Consider the following 24,920-nt stretch of genomic DNA (forward strand, 5'->3'; position numbering starts at 1 on the left):
GACAATTAACTAATTGAAAAAAAGAACACACTTCTCAATAATGCAAAATAAAACAGCTGAGTTGAATATATGGAAACAAGACAACAGGGTTTATTATAATTTCCCTGCAACTGTAATTATTTTTGACTGGGTTTGTGAATGTTTAGCTAGTTTTCTCATGATACGTTGTGTTACTTTTCTCTTTATTGTTTTCTGTTTGGTGGTTGGAAGAATACACACATCTTTCTTTGCTTTTGCATGATTGTCCCACTGTGGTAATGCTATCTGCCTGGGGAAGGAACACCTACAGAAAAATGTACATGTAGTACAGTGCTCATTTGCTACCTCTTATGTTCTTTTCAGGCAAACTTCCAAACAGTACAAGGGAGAATGGAACAGTATTGCACAAAAACAAAGAAGCTTTTCTTCGATATGAACTGTAAGTGGCAAAATTGTATCTTTTCATATTACTGATTTTAGTATGACACTTGCATTCAGTAATATTTTGATATTTCCAGTTTAACGGATTTGCAGAACCAGCTAACAAGTGTCCTCTTAAAGCAAAAGCATGCAATGAATTCTAAAAATTCCTACCCATCCTGTTTGGTAGAACAAATGCCTGGAAATGCTACCACTTCTCAATCATCCGATAAAGGTAGCAAAGATGCTTGTTGCCAGATTGTTCCTGGGGATGCATCTCTCAATCAAGGTGTGGTGAATATTCATGTCACTGAACTGTCAAAAACTACAATACTATCAGAGATCAAGAGTGGGCAAAAAAGAAAGCAAAGTCCTATCATTGTGACTCCTGCATGGTCTTATAGTGAAGCATCATCTGGTATGTTCCTCTAATTCTGAGGTTGTATAGGCTAGACCTTGTCATTTGCAGTTTCAGTGTTCGGCATGTTGATATTTTACACCTTTTAGAAATTATTTCTTAGAAGTATAAGTTGTAAATTGTATATCAATTGATCACAATTATACATTTTTCTGGTTGCTACTTATTTTTTTATTCAGGATATAACATCACCAACTGCATGCAGAATCTTTTACCTTGCCTTTTCTAATATACTCTTTTCAGAAGATTCTGAATTGATAGTATGATAAAAAAATCATTTTTGCAGCATGTCAACATAGCACTGTAGTGAGTGCTACAACCTTAAAACTTCATTTGTTGTTTTGAACTTTTGATAACTAGAGCGATCAACTGTCTTTGCTTGTTATCAGCTTGTTCTTGCTGTGAGTAACAACTCCTACCAATATTTTATCAATGAGTGTTGATGATGGAATTTCTCTTTTCCATTGCTAATTTGCTAGATATTTGTCTTTTACCGATTTAAGCATGCTTGATGTAGAATTTTATTATGTATGATAGGAAGCATGTATCATTTATATTAAAATGAAAACTATACAACGATAATAACAAGAACAACAACAACGATAAAACCGTAAGTTGCAACTATTTGGGGTCGGTTACATGAATCTTTTGTTATCGTTGAGATCTATATAAAGTCATATATTAAGTTAAGATTATTTAAATCTTTATTTATAGTTTTTATTAAAATCTTTTTAGATCCCCTCTATCTCTCCTCATTCTAGGGTTTATCGTACCATAGAATATCATGTGGTACAACAAGTGACTGATATGCAGACCACCTTGTACCGGATGGTATATACTAAATGGCTCTGTATCGTTCGATATGGTTTTGTACCACTCGATAACGGTCGAAATTTGACTGTTATCGACTTGTGCCAATCGGTAATGATCGAATTTCGACTACTACTGACGAATTACTCAGATATGACCCTTTTCAATAGTTAGATCCATTTAAAAGGATTTTTAAACCCTTTCCGCCTCCTCTTTCACCGCTTTTCACTCTTTCAAACTACTATACTCTCTCAATCTCTTTCTCACTCTTTTATCTAATTCTCACATTTGCACTCTCTAAAACTTCATAAAATTGCGATTTGTGGATTAGATCAAGCTTGGAAGGTTAATTAGGGCGGATTAACACCTAAGTTAAGGAATAACTTTTTAATCAAAGGTATGTAGATAATTTCTCAATCACATCCAGCAACCTGCTCGATCTTGAGACATGACAGTGACTTGTACAATAGTGCCTTGATCGATGATGGTTGCGTTATTGGGGAGTCGATGATTCTGTCTATACAGTTTGAGGGTGGTACATGGATCAAGGAGTAATATTTTCTATATGCCACCCAAGATTTAGATCATGGAGCTTGACATGATAGCTGGTCATTCATTTACGAGTAGCAGTACGGTGATAGTTGGTCATTCTTCTTCGAGCAGCAATACGGTGATAAATCTGATGATACAGAGTAGTAAATTAGTGACATAAGTAAAGTTTCGACATTCTTCATGCTTCGCACCAATACATGCCACAATCATACTTGCCTTAAGAGTTGTTTTGAACATGTGTGGTTTACGACAATCCAGTGATTTCAATAGGCGCTCGGGCGAGGTGAGGCGAGGCTCGAGCGCCTCACTTCATTTTCATGCGACACGCTTCAAAGAGGCGCCCGCCTGGGCGCTCGGGCGGGCGCTCGCCCGAGCCTAGGCGCCGGGCGCTTCGGGTGAGCTCTTGGGTTAAACCAGGCGATCGAACCAGCGTTTTAGGTCTGGTTCGGTCTCCGGTGCTTTAGTTGGTTCAATCGATATTAGCGTGACTTCCCCAACCCTAACCCTGCTCGTCGTTCACGCTACTACCGTCGCTGCTGCTGCTGTCGCCACTCTCGCTGCTGTTGTCGCTCTCGTTGCTGTTGTCGCTCTCGTTGTCGCTCTCGCTGCCGCTGCCGCTACTGCTGTCGTCGCTCGTCGCTCTCGCTGCCATCGCTATCGCTCCCACTGTCGTCGCTCGCCGCTCCTGCTCCCGTTGCCATTGCTACCATTGCTACTGCTGTCGTCGCTCGTCGCTCTCGCTGCCACCGCTGCTGCTCGCTGCCACCGCTATCGCTCCCACTGTCTTCGCTCGTCGCTTCCGCTCCCGCTCCCGTTACTGCTGCCGCTGCTCGCTGCTACTGTTGCCACTGTCTCCGCCCCCGCTCCCGCTGCCGGTGCCACTGTCGCCTCTTGCCGATCCCGTTGTCGTTGCTGCCGCTATCATCGCTCGCAGCAGTTGCTCCCGCTCTTCTCAGTCAACACCCTTAGTCTTTCGACTCTTCCCTTACACTCTTCTCCTCTTTCGATAGTATATTGTTAACAATATACAATATACTGTTAACTGTATTCTAGTAATAGTATTTGTATTTATTAGATTAATTTAATAGCATATTTTTATTTAAAAATTTAAATAATTATATTTATTAATTATATTGTATATTTTTACATTTTAGCACCTCACTTCGCTCGGGCTAGCGCCTAGTGCCTCGGGCGTTTTTGGACCTTGGCGCCTAGCGCTTTTTAAATCACTACGACAATCATGCTATTATCATCACTATATTGATGCACCAATGGCATACAGTGTATCGGTATATTATGTTGTGGGATTAATTTCATGATTGGGTATGACAAACATATATATATATATATATATATATATATATATATATATATATATATATATATATATATATATATATATATATATATATATATATATATATTGAGGACCCTGATTCATTGCCCGTAGAGTCCCGTCGTTCTTTTTGGTGGTAGAACCAAATATATCTATCGATCGATTATTTAATTCATCTAAATCTTAAAAGTTTAAGTTGTTTAACAAATAATTAATAATTCAAATAATTTTTTTGTAGATAATTCAATATCACTGGAAGGACGGTTTGGAACGTACCATAAAGTTACTCAAAGCCAAAAAAGACATGTGTCATTATTCTTTCATAATTTAGATTATTTTGCTAAAATTATATTTATTTCCAACTTAAAAACTCTAATCTAACTTTTTTTATTTTTAAAAAATTTTGCACCCATTTTTGGCCCTTTTTTCGTGTTATCGGTATGCTTTGTTGTATCAACACATGGTATGTTGGTATGGAGTGATATGTACCATACCGTCGGTTGGTCGGTATATCATTTCAGATCGGTAAGGTGAGCCTTGCCTCGTACCAGGGTCTGCCGTACTGAACTGTACCGCCCGATATGGGCGGTACGTACCGGCCCGACAGGTTGTCGGTACGCGGGCTGCTTGTTACCGGTCCGAGTGCACTGTAGCACTGTAGCAGTGCTACAGTACTCGGCACACCTGGGTGTACCACTCTGTCACGGACTTAGCTGGTTTTGCCTAAGTCGTGCGGCACCCTTGCGTGTCCGTCCGCAAAGGTCAGCCTCCCCGAAGCCTCCCATTGTCCCTTAGGACCAACAAAAGAGAGAACGGGATAGAGAGAACGCCTCTATCGGGATCCACAAGCAAACATCTTCGAAAAACACTTCATAGACAATACAAATTACAAACAGACTTTACAAGCTCTGAACAGTTGCACAACAAAGGGTAAAATGGTCCATTACAGATCGAAAATCTCTCACACGTGTCCACATGACACAACCTTTATTTACAAGCCTAAAGAGGCCACCAACCCAACTAAAATGGGACTATTAAGCCTTCGGCCGCCCCTCTACATGCTGTACAAGGCATGAACATGCCAAAAGACACGGACATACATAAGCATTATATCAAACACCTTGTTTAAAAGTTTGTCCGTGACATTCTCCCCCACTTATTCCTTCGACGTCCTCGTTGAAGCCTTTGTCGACACTGCAACTCCTCGCCTTTGCTGAGTCTTCAATCTTCTGCTCCAGCTACAATGCGCCTCTTGGCTCCTAGCTGCTCTCCGCTGTTGTTTTTGAGTAGTCGAACATTTTGATCCGCCATGCTGCTTCAACTCACCAATGACTCTGACTCTGGTGTGGGGTTGGCTGAGTTGTGTCGATCATTGTACTGCGGATCCTCCAAATGAAGGAAAAGACCATCCTTATTGCGCCAGTCTCTCAAATTCCTCATGCTGCTTGAACTGGGTGGATGCTTGTTGGAGCTTTAACGAGCATCGTCTCGCAAACTTCTGAAGTTTTGGGTCCTTCCTCCACAAAATTTTCTCATTGACTCTTCTTTCAGTTAGTTGTCACATCCAAGTAGGTTCGCATCACTTCCGGTTTCGATTGGCATTTCGTTGGGAAATGAAGCGGACAATCTACTCTCAGTAGCACTGATCACCGTTGGTGAGGATTTGACAACTATTGTCTTTCATTATCTTCGAAGGGTCTTTGAACTTGTGCCAAGCTCCTCTGCTGGATAGATAAGAGAATTGGGGTACTCGGTTTCGCCCATTCTCTTAAGAATTGAGAAGGCAAAGGTTACTTGACTTCGCCCGCCTCCTCGAGGTTGTACTTCATGCATCGAGCTGGTTACTGGCCTTCGCCTGCTTTTTGCTCACACTTCTGAAGCACTTGAAGTGTTTGCACTCCTTGCGTTGAGTTAGCTACTGTGATTCACCTTCTCAATGCCATCGAACTTTTGGAATGCAGGAAGTTTTCACCCCAACTTGGAGTAATTCTCTCATAGGTTTGGTCGCCTCTGGGATTGTACCGTCTTCTCCATCAACCCTGCCGCCTACTCCGCTGAGTAGCAAAGGTACAACACCGAGTACTGCCTGATTCGTTCCTTGGTCATGCACTTTTGCATGACCCGAAGTCCTTTACTTTCGGCTATCTTGATGAGAAGCTCATTGACACTGGTCTTACGAAGTTCCTCGGCCTCTGCCCTTCAGCCTTGTCTCGGTACTTGGAGATTGCCTCTGCATGCTCAACCTTCTCGGCCCCTTTCACGACCAAGCGCTCTCCCTCCATGAGAGCAAGGGATCAATGACTTTCACAGAAGTCCCGCCTTTGCGGTACCATGGCGCTGCCATGCCCATGGCCCTACTATCCGTCGTCTCGCATCTGCATCCCTTTTCTTCACGATCAGTAGATATGTCTCCGTGGCACTCCTCAAAGTCCACCTCCATTTTAACTGATGCTTGATTTTGGGTATCTAAGTCCCTCTGGACTCGTCGTCGCTTCCTCGCCCCTTTCGACCCCCTGCTTCAACACCTCTGTGTTCTCCAAGCAGTCCGTTTGGTCGATGGAAAGACAGACTGCAACTCCCATGCATGGCCTCTGCCATCACGTTGTAGGGTTTGCACCGATTCTGTTCTCCTTAGCTTCCTTGGTAGCAACGTTCGCTTACTCGACCTTGTCCTCTGACTTGCCGGGCTCCCTTAAGCGAATATGAGCTCTGGAGCAGTCCAACTCTCCAGCTGCTTCGATCATACCTCTGCATGATCAAGTCCCTCCCATGGAACTCACTGGTACTTGCATCCGAACGTTTCCATTGGTGGAACCCAGCCCCCATATGCTGATGACCAAGGTTTTCATCCGATGCAAAATTCGATGCACGCACGGAAGACCCGCCACTAGGGTACCATGGCCTTCACTCCTTGAATCCATAGCCCTTCTTGCCGTCGTGTTGTTCACCGAAGTGGAGGTTCCAGTAGCTCTCGATCATACCTCCGTATGATCTAGTCCCTCACGGGACAATGTCATGTGTATCGCATTGCCACGAACTTTTCCACCACGATCCGCTGCACCATGTCACCTCCTGGTGACATCTCCATTGCATTCTGATCCTTGTGGAATAAACTCAAATTGTGAACCCTCCATGTGTGGCCTCTACCAATACATCGCAGGGTCTCTTCCACTTTCGATTTTGTTCGCTCCTTTGGCAATCGACCTTCATCCACCCACTCTTGGGTCACACCTAGATGAAGCACCGCTCTAGGACAGTCCGTCGCCTAGTAGCTCCCGAAGTCCACCGACTTCACTGTAATTTGTGCACCATTGTCTGGATCCTGGGCCTCTGCCCCTACCAGCACAATCTCCGCTGCGCACCGCTTCCTTCATGGCAACTTGAATGGCAACACTGTGGCATATTCTTCAAGAGTACCCGCCTCTGCGTCCTCTTGCCCCGTGCTAAGGCCTTCTGAACCCAACTTCGCCTCCGCAAATTGAGTCGCCTTAGTTCCTCCATCAAATGCTTCTCCGAGATAAGGTGCATGTGCCCAGAAGCTCCTTTCGTCTTTGGCACCATGCAAGATGAGTCAGCTCCGTCAGAGTGAAGAACCCATGGAACAACATGATTCTACTCTTGCCTCTGCAAGAGTTCATGTCCTTGACCTCTGTCTAAGGAAAGCACTGTGCCTCCGCTCCATGTTCCAACTTCTATGCTGGCTCCCTTCATACGGCTTGGGTACTTCGCCAAGTTACACCCAAGTTGCTCCGCTCCTCATTTATGCATTGAGTCGATGGTGGCCCTCGCGCCCACCATTCCACGGGTCAGCCCTCCCTTGAGTCCGATCTCCATATCGACTCCAAGTGTGCCTTCATTTAAGTTGCTTTGGGTCGCTCCCCCACTTGATCTCGCAATGCATTCTCTCAAGCGAGATCATGCTACGACTCCTCGCCGCTTGCGCAGTCCATTGAGCTTCGTGGAGTTGTTGTTTGTTGAGGTACTCCTCCTCAACTTGTGAGGTCCGTCCCACATGATTCTCCCTCTGGAGAGCCGGGACTTATCCCTCCTGGATCACTGTCCCATTGGAGCAACATCCCTCTTCGTTTCGGAGACCACCATCCCCTTGGACTACTCCGATCTGCTGAACAAACTGTGCATTGTTCTGCCTCCTACAAACGCACTCGCTAGATTGTGACTCCCCGTCAATACAGCCCCCGCTGCACCACTCAAGGCCTAGCAACATGCTGAACTCGTTGCACACTCCAGCCTCCTACGGACGTATCCTTCACATGCCGAAGAGAAAGTTCCAATGCTTCATGGCGTCGAGTTTCGGTCGCCTTGGGATGGCCGCGAACGTTCCATCGTCCGCATACAAGCCCATGCATGAGTACCGAATTCTTTGAGTTAGCAATTCCCCTCACCTTTGTGAGCTTTGCACAACTCTTTCGATCGCTGAGCAACTCATTCCACCTTGTATGGTCTCATTCTTTACCAAGCGCCTTGCTTGCCTTGAGCACCATCAAGTATAGTTGTCAACGTTGAGCCGTAGCTCAAACTCAGCCATCCCAACCTTTGTGCGCTTCACATTCTTCCAAGCTTGCCTGTTCTCGTGGTGCCTCTTGCGCGAAGGGTTGGCCATTCCTCTGAATGCCAATGTCAGATACCCGCTCCTCTGAGCGACTCCTTTTCCCTACATCTCCATGCCCGTTTTCTCCCAAATGGTCGTGCGTGTGCTGACTGCCCTCAACACAGCCTCGCTAGGTCCCCTACGTTTGCATGCTAAGTGTTTCTATGAGTGCTTGTCCCGCTCTGATACCATCTGTCACGGACTTAGCTGGTTTTGCCTAAGTCGTGCGGCACCCTTGCGTGTCCGTCCGCAAAGGTCAGCCTCCCCGAAGCCTCCCATTGTCCCTTAGGACCAACAAAAGAGAGAACGGGTTAGAGAGAACGCCTCCATCGGGATCCACAAGCAAACATCTCCGAAAAACACTTCATAGACAATACAAATTACAAACAGACTTTACAAGCTCTGAACACTTGCACAACAAAGGGTAAAATGGTCCATTACAGACCGAAAATCTCTCACACGTGTCCACATGACAACCTTTATTTACAAGCCTAAAGAGGCCATCAACCCAACTAAAATAGGACTATTAAGCCTTCGGCCGCCCCTCTACATGCTGTACAAGGCATGAACATGCCAAAAGACACAGATATACATAAGCATTACATCAAACACCTTGTTTAAAAGTTTGTCCGTGACAGCTCGGTATACCGTACTGTACCGGTACCGAACCCAGGTCGAAATACCGGTACGGTACGGTATTGCGAACCTTGCCTCGTACCACTAACTATAATGCAAGAAAATATTGCTATTTTGTTGACATAGTTTGTCTCAGGGTTTGCCTTTTTGGGTACCAAACTTGTTTCAACAATCTGTTGGAATGATACGTAGTCTGTATTCGTGTATCAAACACGGTATGCTGGTGCGTATCGATATTTCGATGAGGAAGAAAAAGAGGGTGAAGAGGAAGGGGTGGTGGAGGAGTAGAGGAGGAAGGAGAAGAAAGAAGGGGAGGAGGAGAGGTGCAGTGGCAGCGTACATGGGAAACAGTGGCAGCGGCAGCGGCGAATAGGCAGCGCCGCTAGAGTATCGTGACAGTGAGGGTTGCGGCATTGTACATCTAATTTACATTTGTTTTCTTTTTTAATGCTGAAATGGACAGGGTGCACCACTTTTTGAATTTTTTACTATTTTAATCAGATTGCCCGAAGCGGGGGTGGTTTGCATATCGGTCCATGCCCAGACTAAGGGGTGGTGGAGGAACAGAGGAGGAAGGAGAAGAAAGAAGGGGAGGAGGAGAAGTGCAGTGGCAGCATACATGGGAAACAACAGCAGTGGCAGCGGCGAAGAGGCAGTGCTGCTACTGCATCGCCGCAGCGAGGGTTGCGGCATTGTACATCTAATTTGCATTTTTTTTCTTTTTTAACGCTGAAATGGACTGGGGTGCACCACTTTTCGATTTTTTTACTATTTTAATCAGATTGCCCGAAGCGGGGGTGGTTCGCGCATTGGTCCATGCCCAGACTAGTACATACCACCCGTAACATACCGTTTTGGGCGGTACAGCAATCACTGGTTTGTATAATGATTTCAGATGGAAAATTGCTTGTTTGTGCAGTTCTTAAAAGAAAAAGTATGTTTTTATTCAATATAGGTTGTGAATGGGGATGACTAGTTTATTTTTATCAACAGTTATCTGATTCTTCCAATACAGATGCTGAACTGGGAGAAATTTTTTTTTTGTGAACTGTTATCTGAATTCTTGCATATTTGTGTTGATGTGATGTAAGAAACAACTTCAAACCATTCTTTGTGTTTGTATATATATTTTTTGTAACGAAAATTGCTTACAGATGGTTTAATATGGCTATTAGGGTATTAGGAAATTGTCTGTTGTATAAAGTCAAGCAACTATTATTGTTTAAGTTGTTTCATTGTTATTTTTCTGCAAGGCTTTTGATGTAGATTTAAGAGTCCTCTTTGGAGTATGATGGTAAGTTGGTGATCTAAATTGAGCTAAAAAAGAATAGTAACCATCTTTGCACGTTACGAACAGACTTGGATTCCTCTAAGGCAGTTCTTGTGAAGTATCAATATGTAATCGTATAATGGAACCAATACTTGTCCTGGTGTGTTTCTGTCAGATCATCTTCACGCTTTATCGCTGACACCATTTTGTTCTCCTAAGTGAGCTAGGTAAACTTGTAAAGTATATTGCTGAAGCATGTTGATTGTTTTAATTACACTATGCTATTATGCTGAGCTATGTTTTTCGGGAGCTATAAATGTCTTAAAGTTAGGATGACTCTTCCAATTGTCATCTGTATGATTAGGATATGTTTTTAATTCATGGATGTAATCTGATTCTCTGTTCCTTATTGTGTATGATTTACTGATTTACTTATTCTATGTTCATTTTAGTTAATTGTGGTTTGATATTTTCACATATCCTTTCTTACAGAAGCATCTGAAATCCATCAACCAGTTAGTTCACAGGGTGAGAAAGCAAGTAAGATCAATATTTGGAAAGGAGATGCACACTCTTCATCGCTAGCTTCTTCCTATAGGAAAAGCATTGTGATGTGTTTACAAGGACGTGAAAAAGGTACTAGCTGGCCATCAACTTGTTGTCTGGGTGGCTATGCAGGAAGAAATCAGGAAAGATGGATCTCATTTCTTCAGGGTAAGTTTCTTGTTCATTTTTGTATTGGTAAAACTTATTTTCTTTTTAACATAGTTGAATCTACGGCTGAGAGGGACTGTGGTTTGGTATGTTACCAGCTCTACAGAGACAAATTATCCTTGTTTAGTCCATAGTGAACCTACTAGACATCAAGCTCTTTTGACCCATAACCAATGTGTTCCAACTAACGGGCTAGTCTGGGTGTTTTTGGTGGATTATCTTGGCATTCATCTCTGATACTATCTGGAATATAGTCACCCATCTCAAATTAAGTAGCTTTCACTTCCAATTGCAAGATAGAGGCATGATGGATATTTGATCTGACTTGCCGGTCAAGCTTGCATGATTGGAGCTTTACCTGTTGCACTGACTGTGGTTTAGTTTGGTCGTATAAACATTTTCAGTCAATAATTTGCTACTTGAATGAATTATCTATGTTTTGAGCTTATTTTGGTTGCTTCTCTCAGTTTTGTATCTTCTTCTCCTCTTTTTTGTGTGAAAATCTTAATTTAGAGAAGCTACTGGTTGTTGTCGTATCTTTTTGGCTTTATTTCTTGATTTTCCTGCTGGATGCAAGGTTGGAGGTCACTTGGTAAACAGTTTGAAGGGCCAGCAGTGTGGCTTAGCCGAAGAAACTGTTCATCATGGATTCCTACATGGTGTGCCTACACATCCAGTGTAGCTGTTGCTCAACCCAATGATAGGGTGGGTATATGTCTAGTACTTTCATTTATGACCATATATGGATTATTTTGTATTGCTTCAGTATGGGGTGTCTTAAACAGAAACAATATTTCCATCCTGTCACTTTGTAAATTAATTTTATTGTTTGTCTTCTTTGTTCTAGCTTCTTACGTGCCTGTGCCCAATAACATTTTCTTTTTGCTGATTCTTTCTACACAGTCTTGAGAAATCTTAAATTAATTTACTTTCTGGTTGCTTATATGCTTTCTGCACAGTTGCTTATCTGCTTCATCTATCTTTATTATGATATTTAGCAAAATATCCTAACCTTAAACTTTTTAGTTTTTAAACCTCTTTGAACTATAATCTAATAGTTTACTTATTGAAGTATTTGAATGTTTGCTTTCTTTTTTGCTCATTTTTTGGTTAAATATGCTTATATGAGCCACAATTTGGTAATGGATTGGTACAAATACTCTTAATTCTCTTGTGCAAATTTTTTGTTTGCATGTTCCTTTCTAATGAGGAATTTACTTATATTTTCTCTTTATGTTGGTAGTGATTTTTAGATTCTTTGGTTGTCAATAGGATCAGCTTTGCCATATGTCACTGAACTTTTTCTTCAACTTTTTATACTTGTCCAAATTATTAAATAATCTTAATTGGAGAGAGAAGTTTAGGGAAAAGGGTTGAGATGAGGGAAGGAAAAAAGGGATAGATGAAGGGAAAGAGGGTTGATGATGGCTAGTTTGTAGAGTGATAAGAGGATTGAACTGTAAGGAAAAGGGAATATATCTGTTAGGAGTGAAAAAGAGGTCTTGTCAGCCCTCTTTTACACCTTAAAAGAGATTCGTTGGGTCTCCTTTGAGGTCCAAAGATTTGCAGGATAGCTTACTGCCTGACCCACGTGTGAACAGTCTGTTTTGGGGTGGACACGTCTCAGTTTGCCCATGGACACTAAAATTATGGTGAATTATGTGGTTAAAAGCAAGGATTTAAATATGGATATGCACTAGATAGTAGCAGTAGCCTCTCCTCAATGGAGGAAACCTCATGCACCAGGTACGCCCTTGTTTTTACTAGATAATAGCAACCCTTTGGTCTCGTATATCACATCTTACCAACATATAAAAAACTGAGGGGAGAGGGGAATCCTCTTGTTTTTCTCTACTGTAACTCGCATTTGGGCTTCTTCCTTTTTTTTCTTTCTTATTTTTTACCTCATGAGATAGGGTCAGAGGATGCCATGGTTGAAGCCCATTTCCTAAACTTAACTTTAGATTCATCCCATATTATAAAACATGAGATTATTTGTGTCTTCCCTTTATCGATTTGTCACGAACGGTTGTCACGCACTCGCAACATCTTCGCTCAACGAATTGTTTGTCGCTTTCGCATGCTTGTACAGATGCTTGGCAGCATGTTTTGCCTTGGTTTTGTGTGTTTTTGTCGGAAAAATGTAAGCAAGAACAGTTCGCAACACTACAGTATGATCGCTCATCACGCCGGGCAAACCTATCCCAAAATGGCTTTGTTTTCAGGTGCTACGACCTGTTTTTTTCAAACTGCAGCCGATCGCGAAACATCAGCCATCTCAGACCCTTGGAACCCCTCGAGTGGCACAAGTGTGGATGGGGCTTCGGGGTAGTGTTGGGCGTTGATTGGTATACACAAGTTCGCATGTTAACTTGATGGGAACTTGCCATCTCGCTCGACACCCGGTGAGCAGTCGTTTGTGGATTTGCGATTATTCGTTTTGCCTTATAAGTCCCTGTTTTCTCTTTCCTCTCTTGCACTCAGAGTGTTTTCTGAATTGCTTGTAAAGCTTCTCTCTTCGCAAGACGTCGGGACTTGTCCGTCTCTCGCTTTCGAACTAATTAACTTGCTCTTTTTACAGGTCCTACGAGACCTGAGCGAGGTTACAAATTAGTTGACCCTTTGCGGACGCATATCGTAAGGGTGCGTTATGACTTAAGCAATCCCAGCTAAGTTCGAGAAGTTGGCACAAGGGTGTTTCACGACTTAGGCAACTCCAGCTATGTTCGTGACTTTGCTGTAAGGGTGTCTCACGACTTAAGCAATTTCAGCTAAGTTGTGACATTATGGTATCAGAGCGGGCAAGCAATTTTGAGCAAACAATGAAGAAATTTTGTAATCTTACCATGACGAAGCATCGTGGCGAATCGAGCAAGATGGGGCAAGCCAGGCCATTGCCCGAAGCAATTGTAGGTGGGTTGCAATTGCAAACTCGCTCGTATGCTGTTAGAGTTGCTCAGGAGGAGCGCAGCAATGAACATGACGAGCGAGAAGTTGGCTATTCTCCGCAAGCGAAGGAGGCGCAATCTGGAGCAACAATCGGGAAAAAGAGCCATAAGGAGAGACAGCGACGGAGTTCTTGAAGCGAGTTTGGAGAAACTTCACCAAGGCCAACGAAGGCTTCTTGGGGTAGAGAGATCGTACGAAGAAGCTGGATCTCGGGTCGACAAGGTTGAGTCTCTGGTTGATCGACTGACGAAGGACACCAAAGACTCCGTGCAACATCTGCACGAAGTTGTGGTGGAACTCACTTCCAGAGTGATTGCTCACAAGGGCGCTAAATGCGGGAGGGAGCAACACTTATGTTGCGTCGCCACAAAACTTGAAGGCACCCGAGTTGCATTGCTACGGGGGTGCTAGGGATGCAAAGGAGCTCGAGGATTTCTTGTTTGACATAGAACAATACTTATGAGCTACAAAGCCCGATTCTGAAGATACCAAAGTTTTGATAGCAACCATGTATCTGAATGGGGATGCAAAACTTTGATGGCGAACCTGTTGGGAGGAGATTCAACAAGGTCGGTGTCGAGTGGACATGTTGTCACACACTTAGCTGGTTTTGCCTTGAGGGCACCCGAGTTGTATTGCTACGGGGGTGCTAGGGATGCAAAGGAGCTCAAGAATTTTTTGTTCGATATGGAACAATACTTATGAGCTACAACGCCCGATTATGAAGATACTAAAGTTTTGATAGCAACCATATATCTGAATGGGGATGCAAAACTTTGATGGCGAACCTGTTAGGAGGAGATCCAACAAGGTCGGTGTCGAGTGGACATGTTGTCACACACTTAGTTAGTTTTGCCTTGAGGGCACCCGAGTTGCATTGCTACGGGGGTGCAAGGGATGCAAAGGAGCTCGAGAATTTCTTGTTCGACATGGAACAATGCTTATGAGCTACAAAGCCCGATTTTGAAGATACCAAAGTTTTGATAGCAACCATGTATCTGAATGAGGATGCAAAACTTTGATGGCGAACCTGTTGGGAGGAGATCCAACAAGGTCGGTGTCGAGTGGACATGTTGTCATACACTTAGCTGGTTTTGCCTGAGTCGTGCGGCACCCTTGCATGTTCGTCCGCAAAGGTCAGTTTCCCCGAAACCTCCTATGGTCCCTTAGGACTTACAAAAGAGAAACCGAGTTAGAGAAAGCGTCTCACTCGGGATCCACAATCAATCGTTTCGGTAAACACTTTATAATCAATGCAAATTACAAACATACTTCACAAGTTCTGAACGGTCGCATAATAAAGGGTCCAAAATGGTCCACTACAGACTAAAATCGTCACAAGTGCTCACATACACAACCTTTGTTTGCAAGCCTAGGACAACCACCAAAACCAAGGAAAATGAGGCTGTTAAGCCCACTGCCAGCCCTTTACATGCTGTGCAATGCATGAATAAAACCGGAAGACACGGATATACATGAGTATTACATCAAACACCCCGTTTACAGTTTTGTCCGTGACATTCTCCCCCACATGCCCTTCTTTCGACGTCCTCGTTGAAGCCTTTGCATACGTTGTATCTCCTTGCCTTTGTTGAGTCTTCAATCTTTTCCTTTTGTTGCAATGCGCTTCTCGACTCTCAGTTGGACTCCACCATTATTGTTAAGTAGTCGAACTTTGCTGAAATTGGTAGGACAGTTTAGGACAGTCCTAGACGAAGCATAGCTCTAGGACAGCCCGTTGCCTAGTAGCTCCCGAAGTCCATCGACTTTGCTTAAATTGGTGCACCATTGTTTGGATCCTGGGCCTTTGCCCCTACTAGCACAATCTCCGCTGTGCACCGCTCCCTTCGTGGTAACTTGAATGGCAGCACCGTGGCGTATTCTTCAAGAGTACCCGTCTCCATGTCCTCTTGCCTCGTGCTAATGCCTTCTGAACCCAACCTCGCCTTCGTAAGTTGAGTCGCCTTGGTTCCTTTGTCAAATGCTTCTTCGAGATAAGGTGTATGTGCCTAGAAGCTCCCTTCGTCTTTGACACCATGTAGGATGAGTCTGCTCCATCAGAATGGGGGACCTATGGAACGACATGATCCCGCTCTTGCTTCTGCAAGAGTTCATGTCATTGACCTCTGTTCATGGAAAGCTTCGTGCCTACGCTTCATGTTTCATCTTCTATGTCAATTCCCTTCATGCGGCTTGGGTCCTTCATCAAGTTATACATAAGTTGCTCCGCTCCTCGATTTGCATTGAGTTGATGGTGGCTCTCATGCCTACCATTCCATGGGTCAGCCCTTCGTTGAGTTCGATCTCCATATGGGCTCCAAGTGTACCTTTATTTGTGCTGCCTTGGGTCGCTCCTCCACTTGATCTTGCAATGCATCCCCCAATACATTATCTCAAGTGAGATCATGCGACGACTCCTCGCCGCTCGCCCGGTCCGTTGAGCTTTGTGGGGTTGTTGTCTTGAGGTACTTCTCATTAACATATGCGGTCCGTTGCACATGATTCTTCTTCTGGAGAACCGGGACTTATCCCTCCAAGGTATCTATCCCGTTGGAGCAACTTCTCTCTGTGCATTGTTCTGCCCCCGCAAATGCACTTGCTAGATTGGGACTCTTCACTAATACAACCCGTGCTGCACCCTTCAAGGCCTAGCAACATGTTGAACTCGCTGCACACTTCAGCCTTCTACGGACGTATCCTTCTCATGCCGAAGAGAAAGTTTCAATGCTCCATGGCGCTGAGTTTTGGTCGCCTTGGGATGGCCACGAACATTCCATCATCCACATACAAGCCCTTGCATGAGTATCTAATTCTTCGAGTTAGCAATTCCCCTAACATCTGTGAGCTTTTGCATAACTCTTTCGGTCGCTGGACAACCCATTCCATCTTGCATGGTCTCATCCTTTACCAAGTGTCTCACTTGTCTTGAGCACCATCAAGCATGGTTGCCAACGTCGAGCCGTAGCTCGAACTCAGCCATCCCAACCTTTGTGCGCTATGTATTCTTCTAAACTTGCTTGTCCTCGTGGTGCCTTTTACGCGAAGGGTTGGCCATTCCTCTGAATGCCAATCTCAAATGCTCGCTCCTTTGAGCGACGGCTCATTTTCCCTACATCTCCATGCTCGTTTCCCTCAAACGGTCGCGCGTGTTGGTTGCCCTCAACGCAGCCTTGTTAGGTCCTTTACGTTTGTATGCCAAGTGTTTTTATGAGTGCTTGTCTCGCTCTGATACCATATATTATGCACTTAGCTGGTTTTGCTTAAGTCGTGCGGCACCCTTGCATGTCCGTCCGCAAAAGTTAGCCTCCCCGAAACCTCCTATGGCCCTTTAGGACCTACAAAAGAGAAAACGGGTTAGAGAAAGCGTCTCACTCAGGATCCACAAGCAATCGCTTCAGTAAACATTTCATAGCCAATGCAAATTACAAACAGATTTCACAAGCTCTGAACGGTCACAAACAAAGGTTCCAACATGGTCCACTACAGACCAAAATCCCCACAAGTGCCCACATGACACAACTTTTGTTTGCAAGTTTAGGATAGCCACCAAAACCAAAGAAAATGGGGCTTCTAAGCCTACTGCCAACCCTTTACATGCTATGCAAAGCATGAACAAAACCGAAAGACATAGACATGAGCATTACATCAAACACCCGGTTTACAGTTTTGTTTATGACAATGTGGGAGGACTTGAAGCAAGAGTTGAGAACTCAGTTCATACTTTAGAACATAGAGTTCGTTGCAAGGAGGAAGCTAAGACAACTCCGCCAAAGTACTTTTATTCGGGACTACGTGAAGCAATTTTCTGCACTGATGCTGGATATATAGGACATGTTAGAAAAGGATAAGCTGTTCAGCTTCTTTGATGGCCTGAAAACGTGGGCACAATATGAACTGCATCGAAGGAATGTCACCGATGTGATTGAGGCAATTGCAACCGCGGAAAGTCTCATTGACTTTGTTTCCTCGAAGGACTCAGGGAAAAAGAAACAATCTTCAGGAAATCGCCCACTAAAATATTCTCGAGGAAAGGAGTCCGGGGGCGAACAAAGGAAGAAGAGTTCCTACAACGGGCTAAGCTCAAAAGGCAACACCTTAAAACCTGGCGGATGCTTCTTGTGTAGAGGGCCACATATGGTGAGGGAGTGCCCATTGAAACAAGCACTCAATGCCTTAACAGCTTCAATCCACCCCCTTAAATTGGATAAGGGTAAGGTCGTTGCCCTTAGTTCGAGTTGTTCAGAATCCAATAGTGATGATGAGGAGTCGTAAGGATCTCGGATGGGAGCAATACATTTTTTGAATACGTTGCGAGGACAAGTGGCGGGAACTTGAAGACGAAGCCACAGAAAGCAGGGAGCAGCGAGTTGATGTACGTGAAAATCAAGCTCAATGGTTGAATAACCCGTGCGATGGTGGACATAAGCGCCACCCATAATTTCATTGCTGATAGAGAAGCAAGGCGACTTGGGCTAATCTTAGAGAAGAGCCCAAGTTAGCTGAAGGCGGTGAACTTGGAAGCTAAGCGAATCTCCGGACTAGCAAAGGTGGTACCCATCAAGATCGGGACTTGGAATGAAAGCACAAACATAATGACGACACCATTGGACGACTTCCAAGTGATTCTCAGAATGGAGTTCATGCATGCGGCAAAGTTGGTGCCAATACCGTTCTTAAACTCCTTATGTCTAATAGGAGCGATGACCCCGACGTAGTTCTTGTTTCTTGAGGATGAATTAAGGACCCACAACAAATATTAGCATTACAATTGAAGAAGGGGGTGCGAAAAGGAGATTTAACCTTTTTGGCTACTGTAAAGCTAGAGCCACTTGATAGTGAGGCTATTCATGAACCTGCTATGGGACATTAGCTAGGCGCTCGGGCCTCGCCTCGCCTCGCCCGAGCGCCTAGGCGAGCGCCCGAGCGCCTTTTGCAATCACTGTTCGAAAGCACCATTCGAAGCTCTAGTTTTTTTCCAAAAAAAATAAGATGGGATTCTTCGATTATGTGTCGACTATTGGGCCCTAAATATGGTGATGGTGAAGAACAAATATCCCAACTCGCTTATCGTGGGTTTGTTCGACTAATTGGGCAAAGCAAAGTATTTCTTAAAACTCGACCTTTGGTTGAGGTACTGGTAGGTATGCATTGCTGAAGGCGATGAAGTGAATATTATCTATGTAACTAGGTGTGGAGTATTCGAGTTCTTGGTGATGCCTTTCGACTTAACCAACGGTCCAACCACATTCTGTACCCTCATGAACCAACTATTTAAGGAATATTTGGATAAGTTTGTGGATGTCTATTTGGATGACATCGTCGTTTATAGCCAAACGCTTGAGGAGCATGTCGAGCACTTTCGAACAAATTTCAAGGTCCTCAGGGAGAACACTTTGTTCGTGAAAAAGGAGAAGTGCTACTTTGCTCAAACAAAGATTTTGTTCTTGGGGTATCGAATCGGTGACGGTTCTATTTGGATGGATAAATCAAAGGTGCAAGTTGTGGCGGAATAGCGAACACCTAAGGTACTGGAGCTGAGATCCTTCCTTGGTTTCGTCAACTATTATTGGTGCTTTATAGTTTGGTATTCGAAGCGTGTAGCTCCATTGACAGAGTTGCTGAAGAAGGAGCAGCCTTGGCGATGGTCTATCAAATGCGAAGCGACATTCCAAGATATAAAGGTTGCTGTGTTGGAAGAATCGGTACTTAAATCTTAAATTGCCAAACTATGGGAAGCCCTTTGAAGTCTATATAGATGCTTCGTACTTCATTATTGGAGGAGTACTTATGTAGGAGGGTCACTCGATGGCCTACGAGAGCCGCAAGCTTAATGATACCGAATGGCGGTATCCGATGCACGAGAAGGAGATGACATTGGTGGTCCACTATCTACGAGTTTGGCAACACCACTATCTACGAGAAGGACGGACAACATCACTTCTAGTTACTTCCAAACTCAAAAGAAACTCTCGTCAAAGCAAGCACAATGGTAGGACCTCCTAGCTGAGTTTGATATGTCAATTGAGTACAAGCCTGAAAGAGCAAATGTCGTGGTCGATGCATTGAGTCGGAAAGTGGAGCTGGTGAACGCTATGCAGTTGGAAGGCGGAGGCCAAGCATGTCAGTCAACTTCATTTCCAGAATCAAGGATGGACCACACAGTGATCCCTATGCAGTAACCCTGATGCAACTAATTAAAGAAGGTAAGACATGACGATTTTGAGTCTAGGAGAGACTCGTCTACACTAAAGGAAATAGTGTTTATGTTTCTCGAGTGGACAATTTGAGGTATGAACTCTTGAGAGAGTGTCACGATTCCCTTTGGGCTGGACATCTTGGTATTTACTGACCATTGGCTCTTGTAGTGAGGGCCTTCTATTGGTCGAAGATGGGGACTGATGTAGAGGAGTATGTTCGAACGTGTGCCTTACTTGCCAACAAGATAAGGTAGAGCAGCGGAAGCCGATCGGACTTTTGGAGCCGTTGCTTGTACTAGAAAGGCCGTGAGAGAGCATTTCCTTGGACTTCATATCAAGCTTGTCGGCAATAGGGGGACTCAGATCGATACACATGGTGGTCGATCGATTTTCGAAGTATGCAATATTCAATGCTGCACCCCTACACTGTTCAGTAGAGGAGACGGCTAAGTTGATGAGAAAGAATGTGGTAAAGTGTTGGGGAGTCCCGCACAATATCATCAGTGATCGAGATGCTCGGTTTTTGGGGCGATTCTGGACCGAGCTATTTAAATTGCTAGGGTCCAAATTATACTTCTCCATAAGTCTCCAACCCTAGAGGATGGCCAAACTGAAAGAATAAATTCGCTCCTTAAGCAATATTTTCGGCACTTCGTGAGTGCCAACCAACGGGATTGGGTGAAGCTATTGGACATTGCCCAATTCTCCTACAACTTGTCGTGGAGCTCTGCGTTCAATAAGAGCTCCTTCGAGATCATTATGGGATAGCAACCATCGACTCCTCACACCTTAGCAATCGGGTATCCCGGGAGTAGTTCGTCAGCATATCACTTTGCAAAGGAATGACATCGAAATGCTGATATTGTGTGGGCTTATTTGAAGAAGGCAGCCAAAAGATGAAAAAGTGGATAGACTTGGGAAGGCGATCACATGAGTTTAAGGTTGGCAACATGGTGTTGGTGAAGCTCCAACCATCATCACTTAAGTTCTTTAGGCAAAAAGTGCACAAGGGATTAGTATGCAAGTACGAAGGATCCTTCTTTATTATCAACAGGGAACTTGATGGGAACTTGCCATCGCGCCCGACACTCGGTGAATAGTCGTTTGTGAACATGTGATTGTTCGTTTTGTCTTCTAAAGTCTTTGTTTTCTCCTTTCTCTCTTGCACTCAAAGTGTTTGCTAAATTGTTTGTAAAGCTTCCCTTTTCGCAAGACGTCGGGATTTGTCCGCCACTCACTTTTGAATTAATCAGCTTGCTCTTTTTACAGGTCCTACGAGACCTGGGCGATGTTGAAAATTGACTGACCCTTTGTGGATGCATATTGCAAGAGTGCATTATAAATTAGGCAATCCCAGCTAAGTCCGAGAAATTGGCGTAAGGGTGCTTCACGACTTAGGCAACTTCAGCTAAGTCCGTGACTTTGCCGCAAGGGTGCCTTACGACTTGAGCAATTCCAGTTAAGTCCGTGACATAATGGTAAGGGACAGTTCATGTACCAGTTCATAGCTGAACTTGCTGCGTATGATCAACTAACTGTCATTATAGTAAAACTATTGTGCATCATTGCACATCTAACAACAAGTCTATCCTCGTACTTCTTTTCCAGTTGCATTTGACTTGTTCATTTTCACATGTTAGCACATAACTGCGGAGGTGCAAAACCCTTTGGTCTTCTGGTTTACGGGATCTAACATTATTTGCTAGATTTTCTTTTTCAGTTGCTCAACAAAAATCACAGTTTGTTGACATTTTGGCTTCTATACATTTTTATGACCTGTCATTTAGGATAACATGTATCGAGTATCTTCTGCTGAATGAAATATTTGGCTGGAGTATGTTAGTTGTTATTTGCCTTGTCTTTCATTTCAAATTTTTTTGGCCTTTTCTGCATGATATTTTTAAGAAGCTATTTACCTAGCACCTAATTGTAGTTTTACTGTCATATTGGCTTTTAGCAAGGCATCCAAAAGGTTCTTGATGTAAGATTTCACCCAGAAGGGCTGCCTCAACTGGTGTGTAGTTCTAATCAGGTCAGTGTTTCACTTGATACCGATGACTGCCCTTAGAGCAGTTTTTTTTTGCAAATTTTAGCTAATGTTCAATACAATTTATCTTAGATGTAGAGTTATTTATTCTGGTCAACCTATACACCACTGTTTGTTGTCGTTTTCTAAACACATACCAAATTTGAGCTGGGTGTTTTTTTTGCCTTTCTTCTTCTGATCAGGCTCCTAATGAGTTACTACTCTATAACCTTCTTTCTGGAAAGGCAGTGCAACTTAGTGGTCATAATTGTCAGGTAACATGATAATTGTGATTCTGTTTGATTTAGTTGTAGAGTGTTCTCTTGAATTGTATAAATTAATACCGTGAAAAAGTGATATTTCATTTTATACTGTGATAATTCTTCTGAAATGGTATTGTATAACCTCATATTTCACCCTTGAATCATGCTGTAGTTATTTTTATGAGATTCTTGAAATAGGTTAAGGTTTTAAGGTTTTATTTTTCTTAGTAATTACTATATAGTTGCAGGAGATTTCTTGTTGATGGATAGCTAGTGCTGGAAAACAGTCCCTCTCATTTGAAGGTTATGTGGCTGTTCACTGATGGAACATTACTTTGTGTCAATTGTTAAAGAAAACAATACCGTGCTTGATAAGAGCTCTTATTAGCTTTTGAATCCTTGTTCATAATGTTCTTATCCCATGTTGTTTGATGACTTTGATCAACATAAAAAATCATAATTTTTATATTCTAATGTCTATATTTTCTCAGAGTAGTAGTTTCTTTACTACTCGATTGATGCTGAGACATCTGGACAAGAATAAGAAATGAGTTCTAGAAGATCTTGGTTGTAATTTTGAAATATTAAATGGTTTTAATCATGGTTCGCATTACCGTACCATATCGACGTTTCGACCTGGGCTCGGTATGGTACAGTACGGTGTACCGAGCGGTACACCTGATTTCACAGATTTAACCCTCCGAAAATACCTGAAAATTAAAAAAAAAAGTTAGGATAGGGTTTTCAAGTTACAAATAAATATAGTAATAGTATAAGTTTAGCAAAATCAATGTAAATTAGGTAAGAATAGTATCACATATCTTTTTCGGGCTTTGAGGTAGTCTTGTTCGAGGTTCGTATTTCAGCCCGTTATAGATTGAAATATCTACAGAAAAATCAGTTGAATTGTTAGACTATTTTGTTACAATATAAACTCTAAAATTCAAATGAATTAAATAATCACATTTGTAGATATACCTGATTGTTGATTACTTGATTCTACCACCAAAACGAACGACGGGCCTCCACGGGTGGTGGATCGAGGTCCTCGATTCGATACATCTGCATATCAATATGATACGTTTGTTGGACCCAATCATGAAATTGATCCCATGACATAGTGTATTGATACATCGTATGCCATTGATGCATCAATGTGGTGCTGATCGTAGACTGATCGTCATGAATCATATTTGTCCGAGGCAGCTCTTGAGGCATATATTGGTGAACGTCAGAGCTTCTACTTTCGCTATTGATCTGCTGTTCTGTATCATACTGTTGCTCAAAGAAGGATGACCAACTATCACTATACTGTTGTTGCCCGTATGATTCTCCATAATACGATGGCTGTGAATACGATGAGCCTCTTTCTGTGTCTATATCATGTATGCTCTGTCGCATTTGTTCATATTCATCCACTGCCTTCCCCTTCCCCTTCCGCGCATAAACTTGACTAGTACCTTGTCGAGTTCCATGATTTGAATCTTGAGTGGCATATGTAAAATATTGCTCCGCAGTCCATTCACCACCCTCAAGTTGTGTAGACGAGACCAACAATTGCCCGGCATCACTGCCATCATCTGTCGAGGCACTACTGTTCGTGTTGTTGTCGTGTCTCTGGACCGAGCGAGAAAGAGAATGTGATTGTGAAGGTGTCTCGTCGCCCGACTCGATTCTTTTCAACGATGCAACTGATGCTACTGCCTTCCCCTTTGGCTTAAATAGAGGAGAGAAGAATGACTTAAATAGAATGAGAAAGGGCTCCAATGGTCAAATTGACCGTTGGAGCACTGTAGCACTGCTACCGTGCTCTAACGGTCAATTTCAACCGTTACCGAGTGGTACCGGGCGGTAACGGACGAAATCGACCATTACCGAGTTGTGTCGGGCGGTAACGATCGAAATTTCGATCGTTACCGCCCGATATTACCCCGTATCGTTCGATACGGGGTTTTTTTTAGTTTTTTTGAACGTACCGCCCGATAGCGGGCGGTCCGCGTACCGGTAGCCTGTCAGACCGGTACGTACCACCCGTACCGGGCGGTATGATTCGGTATGGCAGACCTTGGTTTTAATTGTGTATGGTATGAGTTCTAAAGGTGTAATTTTGCAGATGATATGGTTCAAATTAATGAAGTTGGGATTAATTCTAAAATTAAGTTTTGGAGATAAATATAGTATCTTAAACAAAGACTTAGGCCGATAATTAGATATAATTTCAACAGTGCTAAAAGAACTGAGTGTAGCTAAGATTGTACAGCAGGAGGATTAGCTCTTTTAGAGGCACTCAAAAGACTGCTAGAAACGGTAGATGGCAAAAACTTGGGGTTAATTGAGACGTCGCCTATTTTATCACCATGCTTAAAGGAGAAGCTCCCATCTCTTTCTCTCTTGAGGCCATTATCTCGGACATCAAATCTTTTTCTTCTGATGTATCTGTCAATAGATTTTCTCATATTTGCAGAACTCTCAACTATTGTTCCCACAAGCTTACCGATCTTGGGAGAGTTCATCGGACTGTCACGGACTTAGTTGGTTTTGCCTAAGTCGTGCGGCACCCTTGCGTGTCCGTCCGCAAAGGTCAGCCTCCCCGAAGCCTCCCATTGTCCTTTAGGACCAACAAAAGAGAGAACGGGTTAGAGAGAACGTCTCAATCGGGATCCACAAGCAAACATCTCCGAAAAACACTTCATAAACAATGCAAATTACAAACAGACTTTACAAGCTCTGAACAGTTGCAC

The 24,920-nt window shown here is 43.4% G+C and overlaps 1 protein-coding gene across 7 annotated transcripts in view; it reads left to right on the forward strand.

Annotated features, from left to right (window-relative positions):
* The window catches only part of LOC135582076 (uncharacterized), a 69,248-nt gene that overhangs the window by 14,844 nt on the left and 29,484 nt on the right, over positions 1-24,920 (forward strand). For 6 of the 7 annotated variants that reach the window (XR_010493290.1, XR_010493291.1, XR_010493292.1 and 3 more), the window contains 6 exons: positions 343-418; positions 498-817; positions 10,523-10,744; positions 11,322-11,449; positions 21,848-21,922; positions 22,120-22,191. Coding sequence is in view for 3 of the 7 variants with exons in the window: in XM_065137180.1 (XP_064993252.1) it covers positions 343-418; positions 498-817; positions 10,523-10,744; positions 11,322-11,449; positions 21,848-21,922; positions 22,120-22,191 (893 nt within the window). In the remaining 4 variants the exon portion in view is untranslated. The remainder of the gene's footprint in view (positions 1-342; positions 419-497; positions 818-10,522; positions 10,745-11,321; positions 11,450-21,847; positions 21,923-22,119; positions 22,192-24,920) is intronic. The other variant, XM_065137182.1, reaches the window with a different exon arrangement.

This window comes from Musa acuminata, chromosome BXJ3-1 (assembly GCF_036884655.1).
Source record: "Musa acuminata AAA Group cultivar baxijiao chromosome BXJ3-1, Cavendish_Baxijiao_AAA, whole genome shotgun sequence".
NCBI classification, from domain to species: domain Eukaryota; kingdom Viridiplantae; phylum Streptophyta; class Magnoliopsida; order Zingiberales; family Musaceae; genus Musa; species Musa acuminata.